The sequence below is a fragment of the Tiliqua scincoides genome, chromosome 8 (assembly GCF_035046505.1).
Source record: "Tiliqua scincoides isolate rTilSci1 chromosome 8, rTilSci1.hap2, whole genome shotgun sequence".
NCBI classification, from domain to species: Eukaryota; Metazoa; Chordata; class Lepidosauria; order Squamata; family Scincidae; genus Tiliqua; species Tiliqua scincoides.
The window spans coordinates 35,019,308-35,033,116 of record NC_089828.1 but is presented as its reverse complement, the minus strand read 5'-3'; the positions used below and the strand labels follow the sequence as shown (position 1 = coordinate 35,033,116).

The following is a 13,809-nucleotide window of genomic DNA, read 5'->3' as shown; positions in this document are numbered from 1 at the left end:
GGCCTGGACTCTGAAATGTTTCCTTTGCTGTTTGCTATTTGTGTTCCTTCAACTACGCTATTTCAGAATAGGGCTTCCTTGCTGTTTTATCCTTACAACTACAGAGTGATGGTGATTAGCTTAAAGGTTATTGGTTGAGCATCCTGCCTGAGTGAGAATTTCAACCCATCATCTCTTAGTTTCAATCAAAATGCTGGATAACTGGTTGCAAAGAGACACTATCCTTTTGCCAGTGGAAGTACCTTTGGGATATACAGGTTGAGTCTCATTATTCACAAGGGTTCTGTTCCCAGAACTCAGATGGCAAAAAAATCACACTAAAGCAAATCCATTTAAAAAACAATATCCTTTTGCTAGGTGATATAAAAACAGGCTTGTTGACCTTTCGGATGCAAGATAGACATTAAGAAGAAAATCCATCAATTGGTCTCTCTCCAGGCACTTAGAAAGGCTTCACTCCGACCCCTCCCTTCACCAGTGTAAAGTTAGTATCTTTCTTTCACATGGTTAGGGGGAAGGGAGGGGTCTTGGAGTGAAGCTGAAGCTGCCTGGAGAGAGAATGATTGATGGATTGACAGCCAGCTGCCCTCATGCATTAATAAGGCTATTAAATCACTGTTTTCCTTTAATTTAAAGGGCTCATTGCATTGAGATTGAAAAATTGTGAATAATTAGGTTATACCTGTAATTGTTTGCATGACTGTCTCTACAACAGTAAGAAAAGTAGTTTTTTTAAAGGAATGCAGTTTTTTCCTCTTCTCCAGGGATCAGCACATTACTTCTCATTTGCAGTGGCCATTCGTGTTGAGTCAAATCCGTGTATTAAAAAAATCCATGTATAACAAGGTTGAACCTGTACTCTGTCATCCAGGCTGATTGAATGAAGTGTGGCTTTCCCACTTTCAGCCCGTACAGCTTGCATGTTTCTAAGCCTCTACTCCAACCCCTGAGCAATAAAGTAAGACCTATGAGCACCTTGTGTCAAAGTAGCACAATAGAGTCCATTTTGAGTACTATCATTAGAGACTAAGCAACCTTTTGCTATGTTATTGTAGCACTGCAAGATCAGAAGAGAAGCCATCAAGGTGGACAACCACCTTTTGATGTTCACATAGCACATGATGTATGAAATTCAGTGCCACCAGATGTATTGATGGGCTCTGCTTTCATCAGAAAGGGAAAGGGGTGTTACGGGGAGAAGTAGCTATTAGGATGCTGAAGTAATGAAGCTGTAGCTCTGCTACAGCAGGGCTTTTGATGATGATGAATTACCATGCTTATTTACCTTCATCAATGTTAGAGTGGACTCTTAGACAAAGCCCTTGAGCATGAAATTTTGCTGGTATCTGTTTCCGAAGTAGTCCCAGTGGCCAAAAAGAAAAAGAGGGGGAGGGTAATATCAGCTCCCTTAATACTGCTCCAGAGAATCTCTTTCCAACCTTCCTCTGAACACAGAGAGGTAGAGACAAAACTACCATTTCCTTCTTTATCTTGGTGGTTCATGTCATGAAGCAATCAGGTGTTGACAAGGAACAGAAGACAAGCCCATTGGTATCCATAGCAGTGGCCAGCTGGCTACTCTGTACAGGAAGCTCTGTGTAAACCAGCCGCAGGTTTCTTTTAGGATACAGATATCCCCAATCACAGTATAGACTGTTTATTTGCCATTACAAGAATTCTGCTTTTACATCTTCAAACAGGATCAGCATGCACAACCAGAAAAACTCAATCCATCATGACTTCATCCACTTGCTCACATGGGAAGAGGATATGTTATGTACAAATAATTAAAAGCAGAGCATCAAAGACTCATTCTTCAACACCAGTCCCTCTGTTTTCTCACTTGCCTCCCACAAAACACACTCTCGGTACCGTCACAAACTTTGTCCTTAGGGCAATTTTGCCATCCCAGTCTCAACACTAATCCAGCAGAAAAAACATAATCGCATTTTGTATAAGAGCCTCTTAAAAAGATCAGCCAGCCTGGCAGTTGAGGACTTACTACAAGAAAGCCAGTAGCCAGGATTAAAAATGGGTGAAAAAGGGCTAAGAAGCTCACCCTTCCTGCTAGCTTGTAAGAGGCCTCTTAAACCTAGATTCTCATGTGAATTAAAGTAGAAAGTGACTCCTGTTTATCTTGGTGTACAGGGTGGTGGGGAGGACACATGCACAAACCTTTCTTCCTTTTATAAGCTATTCAAGATGTAGCTTTGTATGACTTTTAAGAAGTCAGAAGGTATGTTGTAGTCAAAAGGATTTGGTTTCAGACTGAAGTGGATTGATTCAGAACATCATCTTTCTCTAGGGGAGGGAGAAAGCTTGCAACAGGTTCCTCCACCTCTCCAACAGGTCACCAAGAAAGTTAAAAGCAACATAGTACCCCAAAACATGCACAAAAAATCAACATGGATGTAGGTTCTTCCTGAACTGGTTGAATATTTAAAAAGCCCACAACCTGGTCACCTGTAAGGAAGATTCCTGCTTTGCTCAACTTTAAAGGAACTGAATACCAGGAAAAACAAAAGGTTACCTCTGTGTTTCTTTCTGAAAACAACACAGAACCTTGATGAGCAGTGTCAGACTGGATAAGATGCGGGCGTTTCACACTTGTCTCAAAAGGATGCTTCATTTGTACTTACAAGGGGGTCAGTCTCAAAAAAAACAGTTCTTTTTACAAAAAAGAAAATTGATCCCATTGCCTTGGCAAAAGATTAAAAATTAAGCTTGCCCTCCTCTGCCTTATTTCCATGCATATGTAAAAAAATGATTTCTTCAATCTTGCTGGGAAATTTTTTTAAAAACAGGTGGGAGAAAAAGTGAATTTGCACAGAACAAGATCGTCATCAGCTCAACAAGACTTTGGAGAAGTGAACCCACAAGCAACCTGGTTCTGGGCAGTCTTTACACCACTCAGTCCACCCACACCCTATTGCATAATTACATTTTGGGTCGCCAGTGAGCAGCAGTGCTCTCACTGCCATGATAGCTTAGCCAAGAAGCGGACGGAAAAACAGTGTGTTATTGGACTGATTGGTGTTGTGGCCAGCCTGGGGTCTTTCCGGTTGCTCTTCATCATCCTCTGTATTACCCTGTTCCCTATAAGCAACATCCTCTTCCAGATCATGTTGCTCTTCCTCTTTTATTGGGCGATAGAATGGTGGCAAGGCAGCCTCTTCCTCCAAGGCGCTGATGTTGCTCAGTCGGCTCTGGTCTCCTTCCTGGCCAACCTCATCAACAAACGGGATTTCCTCGTCGCCGCTGCTCTCGCTGACTTGCGATACTAAGGTGATCTCCGGGGTTTCTTCCGGTTCTGGCTCTGGACTCTCTTCTGGATCAGAATCCGAATCAATAGAGGGATCTCCAGATTCTGTGGAAAATTTGCTTCATGAGCATGGTTTGTTAGACTTAAAAGGAGGAGGGGAATTAAAAAGGGTAGACTTATAAAGGGGGGAGGCCTTTCCCCAAGGAACCAAGGTAGACTGGATGCAGTTCTCTGTCCTCTCCCCCCCCCTCCATTTTTATCCTCAGTACAATCTACCTCACAGGGTTGTGGTGAGGAATTTGGAAAAACATTGACCCCCATTAAAGAGAAAGGGTCTGATAATAGATCCTACTTATCAGATTGTATGTCCCTGGAGTCCCTTCCCTTCCTCTTTGCATTAAAGGTTCCTTCCTATCCCCTCCCGCCAACTGCACTTCTGCCAGCACAGCAGTTTTCAACCACTGTGCCGTGGCACATTGCTGTGCCATGAACGGTCCGCAGGTGTGCCATGGGAGTTTGGGGAGGGCCATTGGGAGATGCAGGCTTCCCACCAGCAATGCTGTGTGCCTTGTCAATTGTTAGAAAACTGATGGTGCGCCTTGACAGTTTTAGCACCTCGTCAGCATGTTGCAAGATTACAAAGGTTGAAAATGGCTGTGCTAGCGGGAGCAGAACACAGTTCACTCCCTTTTAAACCTGTGGAGGAAAAAAGCAGCATCAAGTTGTGACTCTGTTTCCGATGGAAAATGGGAGCTAGTTCCAGAGGTAGGTGCCTGTGGGGCACTCTCCCCTTTCCTGATGAGAATGGGGCTTGGAGAAGACAGCAACATTCCCCACTGGGCACCGGGCATCTCTTGCATTTGCAAATGACAGATTGCCCCAACATTTCTGGTCAGCATAGGCCTGCCACTAGTCTGTGCCCATCTCAAAGTGCCAGGTTTCCCAACCCTACCAACACCTTGGCAGTAATCAGCCCATTTCACTGCCCAGATGGAGGGGTCCCAGCTCAGTTGCCAAACATCTGCTTTGCACACAGTTTCCTGTATTTCCAGGTAGGGTTTGGGAAAGACCCCTAGAGAGTAGCTGCCAATCAGGGTGGGCAATGCTGGGGTAGACAGACTGGGGGGATAGGGCTTGGCTTAAGGGAGCTTTAGACCTGTATCTTTTAGCATAACCCATTCGCAAGATCATAGGAAGTGTGATCTGCTAATGCCCTGAATGAGCCCTCCCATGTCAGGCCCCTGCATGTGCCCCAAGTTGCTCCACAATGGACTAATTTTCTCTTTCCTGCTCAGCCTGAAGTAGCTCTCATTTTCCTTTACCTCTGTACGCATCTTCAGGATCAGTAGTTTCCAACTGCTCAACAGTAAAGTATAGGTTGTCACTGGGCGACTGTGCACCTGTGTCTTCCTGTGAATTTAATATGGAAGTGTCAACAAATGAGGAGGCCCTCACTCAACAAGTTCCCTCTTGAAATACCAACCTCCCCCCCCCCCCAAACATTCTCATACCTCATTATCAATTGCCCCCTCATCTTCTTTCAGTGTGTCCTCGGCTTCAAGGATGATTGGGTAGAAAACAATGAGGGCTTCAACAATGCGGGCCTGATGGGGGTAGTCGACCAGGGAAGAAAGGGAGATGGTGGCCTCAGTGGGCCGGGGACGCATTAGCGTGGGGCCAAACACAATGCCCAGATTGCCAGAAGTCATCTTATTGTCTTGTTCTACTTCCACAATCCTGAAAAGAAAAGGAGAAAAGGCATGGCTGAGAGAACATCCATGAATTGGTGCACAACCCCTGGGCCTTGAAGGGACTGTGTGGTCTTGCTGAAGCTAAGTAAGAGACAAGGCACATTTGTTCCTTCTGGGGCTTGAACAAACCATGTTGCAGTCATGAAAGTGCTGGCTATTTAAGAAGACATCATGGAGAAGATATGCATGATGCTACCACAGAAGCAGTGTGATGGTTGGACTAGAAGAGACTCAGGTTCAAATCCCTTCTTCATCCATGAAGCTCACTGGACCAGTCATCCTCTCTTACTTCACAGAACTGCTGTGAAGAGTCATCCTCTCTTCACAGAGTTATCCTCTTACTTCACAGAACTGCTCTGAAAGTAGAGAGGGGTGGAGAGGACCAGTGACAGGGGAGGGGGCTATAGTGTCCAATGCTCTAGCCCAGTGTTCTTCAACCTTGGGGTTGGGACCCCAATGGGGTAGCGTAGCCTCAGTTGTGGTGTCATGGCAATTTAGGAGAATGAAGAAGGTTGAAAATCTCTGGTCTAGAGCACCACCAGGTAAAGGATCAGGCATCTGGTGGCAACCCTTCAGGTAGCAGGAGATGGTGTCTCAGGCCTGCTCAAGTTCTTATCAATTGTGCTAAAATAGCTTCTACTAGTGCTGGACTTCATGGCAACTTTTTCTACTCTCTCTAATCAAAATATTTTGTAACAGCGAACAGTTCTGGGAGGGTGTTATGAGGACAGGGAGTGGGCAGTGATGGGGTGGGGAGGCAAATAGGGTCCCAGGAGGGGGTGTGATCGATGGTGGATCCCCAGTTTCATACTTTATATATTGGGGTTGTGTGTACATGTAGGTGTGCACATATACATATATTTGTGTACTGCTTAGGTTTCCATTCTCTGTACGGTTTCTGCACAGAGTCTTCACCTATCAAATTTTTATGCCTAATAAAGGTTTGTTGTTGTTGTTATTGGGGTTGTAGCACAAAAAAAGTTGAGGATCACTGCTCTGGCCCACCACTCTCCTCCACACATTCTTTTGCTCTGTCTTCTCTTCCTTTTCCAATCGAGGGAGTGAGAGGCAAGTGGGCAGATGGAGGTGGGCACCCCCTGCCAATCTGCTGCCTGAGGCAACTGCTTCAGTCAGCGGTACAAGCTGGTGGTATAAGGAAGGAAGATGCCATGATGGCAGCCACCATTTTTCATTTATCAACAGTGCTCCAGATGAACATCCTGGTCACATGGTTTTGAAGGCATTGTGATTAAAAAGATGGGGGATACTGAGAAGAACTCTGCTGCCATGGTAAGCCCCCTTAAGGTTCGGGGTGAACCACACATGTAGGTGGGGAACCACAGGAAGGCACTTCACTGAGTGCCTCCTCAAATATGAAGCCAGTCCTCATCACACTGATACATTGACCATTGCGGCCAAGAGAAGACAATAGGAGAAATACTTGCTAGGAGAGCAAGAGTAAAATGGCTGCTTAACAAAAGTTCAGTGTCCAAGCCTGACTAATCCCAAGGGATGTAGTTGCTGACCAACGTTCTACGGTTATGCCTCACCTCCTCAGGTGCTGGATGATGTACTTCAGTGTGGCCAAGTTCTCCCGTGGAAGTTTCTCAAGCTCTGTTTTCAGCTTCATCACCAACGTCACCACCACCTTATCTGTTTCAGCTCCTTTGTCTACCAGCTCAGCGACATCCTTCCCACTCTTGCCCTCAGATCCACCCTGCAAGCTTTCCTTGGCCAACCCCATGAGGGCATTGTACATGTGAAAGGGCATGATTGGCTCAGGGAGCTGAAAGCAGCAAGAATCAAGGGTATTACTGTATGTTCCAAGCCTTCATTCACCCAAAAACAAATGTTATGAAACAAGTTAAAAAGGGACACTAAGCAAGAGTGTGGAAGGGATTGCAATCTTCAAACCTTGCTTATGGGCTTCCTAAGGCTATCTGTTCAGCCACGGTGGGGGTGGTGCTGGAGACTAGATGGACCTTGGGTCTCATCCATCCAGCTCTATGTATGAAAGTCTATCAATAGCAAAGGTCTACACATATTTTCTTGTCTTAAAAGTTAGACAAGTTTCTTGTCTTAAAAATCAGAAAAGTTGGGTATATTTGGGGTGCTGAATAAAAAAAATAGCATCGGTTTTGCCCAACTGGTTTTAGTTTTGGGAGTATGGCATAGCCACCTTATATGCCAATTCAAATAGCTTCTTTGTGAGGAAGTCATGGCGTTGGCTTCCTCATAAGGAAGCTGCTTGAATCAGCATAGAAAGTTGCTATGCTGTACCCCTGAAATAAGAGCCAATTGGGCAAAACAGATCCCATTTTTGGATTCAGCACCCCAAAAATATCTTAAATACATCCAATCATCCTTAGCAACTTAAAAAAAAGTTTTGGGGGAGGACTGTATAGTCAATTGAACCTTCATCCATAGAGGCAGTCTATCTTCAATTACTGGTGATGAACAACAGTGGAGGGTTGTTGTCTCTGGAAGCCCATGAGGAGGGCATGAAGATGGTTGGCCATTGTGGGAAGCAGGATACTGGCTTTGATAAACCTTGGACCTAACCCAGCAGAATTTAGGCATCACTCAATGAAATGGTGATGAGTGAGAAAATTCCCCTCCCCCCATCCACACCTTTTAAAACAGGGGTGTCAAACTTAAGGGCCCTGGAAGCTTTTTATCCGGCCCTCAGGCTCTCAGCTGCTGAGTAGTGCTGAAACAGCAGCCCACATGAAAGTTGGGTTTTCCCATATCTTGAAATATGATCAAGATTTGCATCTTTTCTCTTCTGCCGTTTGCAGTTAATAAGCTTCTATATGATGATAAAGTGCTGATTTCTGGCCATCAGCTGCTTAATGATGTCGCTTTCTGCTTAATGACGTCACTTCTGGCCCTCAGCAGGCACCCTAAATGCCAAATTCGGGCCTCTGTATGAAACGAGTTTGACACTCCTGTTTTAAAACATTACACCTCTAATCATCCTTCCTCCTCAGTTATCTCTTTTTCTGTAAACCAAAAAACCCAAACCTTTCAGCCCATCCTCTCAGGAGAGGTGCTCCAACCCCCTGATCATTTTGGTCCTTCTTTGCCAGCCCCACCTGCCGTAGGTAGAGCTTCAAGACATTGCTGATGTCATGGGGAGAGGCTTGTGACAGCTCCACCAGCTCCTTCCCATTCTCAAAGGCCTGGCATAGCTTCTCCACTCGGGTTTTGACCCCATTCACACGGTAGATGCCCTACAGGAGAGAAAGTGGTTGTGTGTAAAGAAGCAGCCCAGGACCCAGAGTTCAGCCTTCCAGTGTCACAAAGCTTGGCAAGGTCAAGATTTCTTTATATTCACGGAGGCAATAAAACAAGATATATAGTGTTTAGGCCACTGCAAAGAACTAGGGTTTAACTGGGCCCAAAGAGACCCAGATTCACATCTCTACTCAGTCATGAAGTTCAGTTGGTGCCCGTAGGTCAGCATCTCTCAGCCTAACCTATCTTGCAGGCTTGTTGGGAAGACAAGGGAAAAGGAACTGTTCCCACATACACCAACCTGAGCTCCTCAAAGCAAAGGCAGAAGGTAAAAGTGAAGAATAAAAACACAAAATTAGAAATCAGAGAGACTCCCGAGACCCATCTGCAATCAGCAGAGCTAAAACCAAGTGGAAAGCTCACTCTGTGTAACCCACTGGGTCACAGTGTGTTAGGAGATATTGATCAATGGTTGAAAGATCTAGAATTGCATCTATTCCCAGGATTCTGCATTTGTACAGGTGCTGGATATCCCAGCCTAACCAAATCATTCACAGCTCTGCTCTGTGGAAATGAACTCAAGAGTGCCTGAAAACCATGTGCTCTACCACCGTCTCATTGCCCCTTCCACAAATACAGAAGCCACCCTTAAAGAAACCAACATTAAAAGCAGCACAGAGGGCTAACTTCAGGATAAGACTCGAAAATGGTCTTGCCACAATCTCACCTTAGTTTTCAGTGCTCGCTTCTCGATTTCGCAGATGCATTTCTTGATGATAAAGGGGATGCCATCAGAGCTAGCTTGGGACGCATCCTTAAATTCTTGGCCGAACAGCCGCAGCTTGCCCTGAAGTTTCTTATGCCCACACTGGATAGCCAGTGTCTCCAGGCATTTTTTGTGGCAGGCTAAATAACACTGGGAATAGAGGCAAAAGGAAGAGAGGTCAGGACCCAGCCCAAAGGGGTGCTATTCCAGGAAGAGCCATTAGGTGGCGGTGCATCCTTGACCATTTTCCATCAAGAGGCAAAGCTATATGGAGCAAATATAAAATGATGCATGCACTGCAGGTTGCATCTTAAGTTTTAGGTCCTCCAATCAGAACATCAATCCCCCCCCTCCCATTTACAACATTCCTCCCCTACCTCTTCACATTCTGCTCCCTGGAAATAGACATAGCTGTTGCATTCACGACATTTTGAAGGAGCCCGCAGCTTCCTCAGCCGGTGAGTCTGAGCGGCTTTGGACAAGCCAACATTTCGAAAGGGGCCAGTGGGAGTAGAGATTTCAGGGGCTATGCCATTGATACCTGGGCAGAGCACACACAAAGACCAAAAGTCAAGTCTAGACGATAAATTTTAAAAAGCAAAATATCTATAAAGGTATTTATGGGACTGTTAACTCTACATGCTGGATGTACACACATGTTTGCACACATGTGCATAGTTTAAGCACACCAAAAGGTCATGCAGCTACATTGAAAGTCTCTGACAGGTCATTGTTTCTTTCCATAAGAAACATTCATAGTTGTTAGCCTTTGAACCAAAGGCTTTGAACCAAAGGCTGACGTTTAAGTACGTACATAAAAAACTGCCTTACTAGATCAGACTAAAGTGTTCCATCTAGCCCAGCATCCTGTTTCCAACACTGGCCAGTCAGATGCCTCCAGGAAGACTTATAGCAGGACATGAAGGCAACAACAACCATTTCTCCTCCAGCAACTGGTATTCAGAGGTAAATTGGTGGCCCCAAACATAAGGTTCCATTTAATGATCACAGCAAATAGCCATCCACAGAACTTTGTTCCTCCCCTTGAATCAGTCTAATGGCCCCTTTTAAAGCCATTTAAGCTAGCAGCCACCACTACATCCTGTGGCAGCAGATTGCACAAGTTAAAACCCCCAGTTTGCAAATAAGTGCCTGATCTAGATTTAAAAGCAATCTTCACTAGACAAGCATTTGGCATTTCTAACAATGCTGTGAAGAAAGAATCAAAAACTTGCTGGAAACCAAAACTGCTGCCCAGATAGTTGCAAAATACAGACCAAAGCAGGGATAACTGTTTGGGAAGGAACAGATAAATAAACTGTAGCAGTCCAGAACTAAAATTACACATTGTAAAAGAAGGAGAAAAGAACACTCATCACTTTTAAAACAATGGCTTCTGTGTGTTGTTTAAATGGAGCAAGGTCAAGCTATTTGAGAATGTAAAACAGGAAATGTGGGCATTTATATAAACAGATAACAACTTTGAGGATCTGTGTTCTCATTTATTCCTTTAACAATTTGAATAAAAAATATGCAGACAGTTTGGGCAGCTGTGTACGGGAAGCTGTAAAAGGCTACTCCATCAGCTATTTTTGCAATACTACTCAGTCTCAGTAGGTGGATAGGTACGGGGTAGACATCAAGAAGCAGCTAGGTCTTGGGTAAAAACAGGAGTCCGTTTTAGGCATGTGTGCTACCCCCCTCCAACATACATCCTAAATCTCCATGATTGGTTTAAAACCGGCAAGGTTACTAGTCCTCAAGGGTTACATGTTTGCTTTCTCAGAGCACAAAAGAAGTTCTAAACCATTGCTAGAAAATGTGTCCTACTGCTCCTCTGCATGTAAGCACACACCCATTTTATTGAAGCAGCTCAGAATCAAGACCTAAAGACTGGATAGGATGAACTTCAAGGCATTCAGGGCTACTTCTGTTTCCTAATGCCTGTGTTCTGCCACCAGTTGCTGCTCTAGTTCTGGCTAAAGTTTCCATCCAGGCCAAAGCAAAACATATTTTATTGCTAGAGATGTTTGAAAATGGTGTTATTTACCTTACTCAGAAGTAACCCATTGTGTTCAGTAAGATTTTGGCTGCAATCCAAACCACACTTTCCTGAGAGTAAGCCCCACTGAACAAAATAGAACTTACTTCTAAGTAGACCTGGTTAGGATTGTGCCCTTAGGCTGTACTCCTTTCTTGCTCACCAGAAACAAACATATCTACTTATTGCCTGTCTTCATTTTCCATATGCCTGCAAACATACATTCTTCCACACTTTTCAGCAGGCTTTGGCCATTTCAGCAGCTTGTTTCCAAGCCCACTATGCTTCTTCCTAGCCCCTTTTCTTCATCCTGTGGTTGTTGTCCCCCCCCCTACATTTTTCTATCACCTCCCCTCTGACACACATACTCTGTTCAAAGGACGGTGAATTTCCATCCAAGTCATCTGCAGGGGACAGCGCTCCGTTGGAAGACATCTGCTGGAACTTCTGGCTAAATTCGCCTACCCAAGAAAAACGCCATATTACTTTTTAAAAGAGACATATCCAATCAGAAGGGATTAAACCTGTACAAAATGAAATGAAAATCCTCATCCATTAAGAACTTCTGTCTCTGGCTTTCAGAAACCAACCCCAAACGTACAGATCTCAGAATGTTTCTGAAAGGTGCTCGAGCTAGGCTTTGACAAATCTCCAAATAGTTTAATAGTGGTGGAGTACCTCATAGGGACAGACTGAGATTCTAACCTGTATGTCAGAACACATAGAGCAAGTCTGGCACAACACAACAGTGCCAGCCTTAGGGCCCAATACTATCCAACCTTCCAGGGCTGATGCAGCTGCAGTGTAACCCAGAAATAAGGGGAAATGTGTTTCCTTATCTTGAAGGTGCCTTCATGACTGCTCCCACACTCCAGCATGCAGTGCACACCCCATTGGCACTGTTGCATCAGTGCTGGAAAGTTGGACAGGATTGGGCCCTTAATCTGGGAAGATCTATGAGTTATAAATCTCGTAGTTATAAGATCTTGTAGTTATAAATCCTTAGCCAGAATGATCACTGTCAACTTTGATCATCTCAGAGCCTAATCTACTTCTCATTGTTGCTGAAGAGATAACACCATCCTTCCTTCCTTCCCTAAAAGGCTTCAGAACTTTATTCTCTGCTACTGCCATCTCTGTGTTACCTACTGATTTTGCATTTTACTGTCTATTATTTGTTAACTGCCCTGGTCTTGACAAATGATGGGTGGCATATACATATGTATAAATAAGGATCAATTTATAACTGGCAGGGTTACTAGTCCTCAAGGACTGCAAGTTTGTTTGCAAATAGAACACAGGAGTTCTAAATTAATGGTAAGAAATTCAGCACCAGCTCAGCTGCTAATAATGGGCTAGTGAAGATGTCCTATATTAAATTTGAGATGGAGGAAGAGGACTTCCACACAGCACTTGAATGTTCCATAGAGCTGTTTATGGGATGGCTACCTGAATTTGTGGCACAGGACTCCAAGCTGCCTTTGGTCTCGGTGATGGCCGAAGGCCAGGATTTGTGGACCTGGTGACGTCCACCTGAGGAGCCAATTAAAGGACAGGTTTAGTGAGTGACAGTGTGTTTTAAACATCAAGAAATGGGTGTTTTGTACTTTGCAACTCCAGCTTATCCAGAATGAGCATTTAAGGGAGGGGCTGCAGTTCAGTGGTAGGTCACCAACCTTGCTTGCAGTAGGGACCAGGTTCAATCCCAAGCAGCTTCCCCAGGTAGAACTGAGGAAAACACCTTCCCCCAAATACTGGAAGGCTGCTACTCGTCAGAGTAGCCAGTACTGAGCTAAACACCCTAAAGACTTACTGCTGAATCCTGAACAGTGTGGCCGGCCTACCGCTGGTGTGCACTGTTGCAAATGTGCCATAAGGCATGTTTGCGGGCCCTAGTGCCAGGCAAGCGGCGGTGCTAGCCCAGCTGGGTTAGTACCAGGCAGCTGCTGGAGCTCCAAACAGACCACCAAGGAATTGGTGGATAGGATAGAATTGGATATGATTGGGGCCTTGGCTTCACATATTCATCAGGAGCAACCATAGCGCAGTGGTTGGGCACACCAGCTTTGCACCCAGAAGGTTGCCATTTCAACTGTCACCATCTCCAGTTAAAGAGGATCTTGGGTAGCAGAGCTGGGAAAGAACTCTCTCCAAGGTATTGGAGAGCCTGCTGCTGGACAGAGCAGACAGTATGCCCTAGTCCACTGTTTCACAACCAGTGATACTCATACCACCAGGGGTACTTGAGGTGGTGTCCGGTGATACATGCAGGACCCCCAGACCCCTGTTGCCTGGAAGAGTGATCAGCAATGCAACATTACAAGCAGCAGTAGGAGGCTCAGTGGGGGCAGAGGTCCAGCATGCACTTTTCACATGCTCAGAAAAACCCTTCCATCTGTCCTGAGCCTCTTACTGGTGTTTGTTGCATTGCAGCTGGCCTCCCAATCCAGAAGTAACTGGTGATGACATCATTGCTAGTTACTTCCAGTAGGTGGACCACATGAAGATGGATCAATGGCTTGACTCTGAGGGAGGCAGTTTCTCCCGAGCAGGACAGCATGTCTGGACACATTAGCATATGTGAGAAAACTGCTAGCATATCCCAACTCCCTACCTGCTGCAGGACTCTGTAGGAGTCATTGCTCTACTTGTGTCTCCTTCCAATCTCCTTCTTCTGGGTGTGATTTTGCAGCAACTCTGCATCTGACCATTCCCATCCCTCCTGATCCAGAGATGCAACTACCTGCTGCAT

The 13,809-nt window shown here is 45.1% G+C and overlaps 1 protein-coding gene across 2 annotated transcripts in view; it reads right to left on the bottom strand.

Annotated features, from left to right (window-relative positions):
- Positions 1–1,661: 1,661 nt before the first annotated feature.
- The window catches only part of ARHGAP45 (Rho GTPase activating protein 45), a 58,312-nt gene continuing 46,164 nt past the window's right edge, over positions 1,662–13,809 (bottom strand). The window contains exons 15-23 of one of the 2 annotated variants that reach the window (XM_066635876.1): positions 12,507–12,590; positions 11,426–11,518; positions 9,394–9,557; positions 8,978–9,166; positions 8,109–8,246; positions 6,564–6,799; positions 4,774–4,999; positions 4,585–4,672; positions 1,662–3,367 (exon numbers count right to left, since the gene is read on the bottom strand). In XM_066635876.1, the coding sequence (XP_066491973.1) occupies positions 2,988–3,367; positions 4,585–4,672; positions 4,774–4,999; positions 6,564–6,799; positions 8,109–8,246; positions 8,978–9,166; positions 9,394–9,557; positions 11,426–11,518; positions 12,507–12,590 (1,598 nt within the window). In that variant the 3' untranslated portion in view covers positions 1,662–2,987. The remainder of the gene's footprint in view (positions 3,368–4,584; positions 4,673–4,773; positions 5,000–6,563; positions 6,800–8,108; positions 8,247–8,977; positions 9,167–9,393; positions 9,558–11,425; positions 11,519–12,506; positions 12,591–13,809) is intronic. The other variant, XM_066635877.1, reaches the window with a different exon arrangement.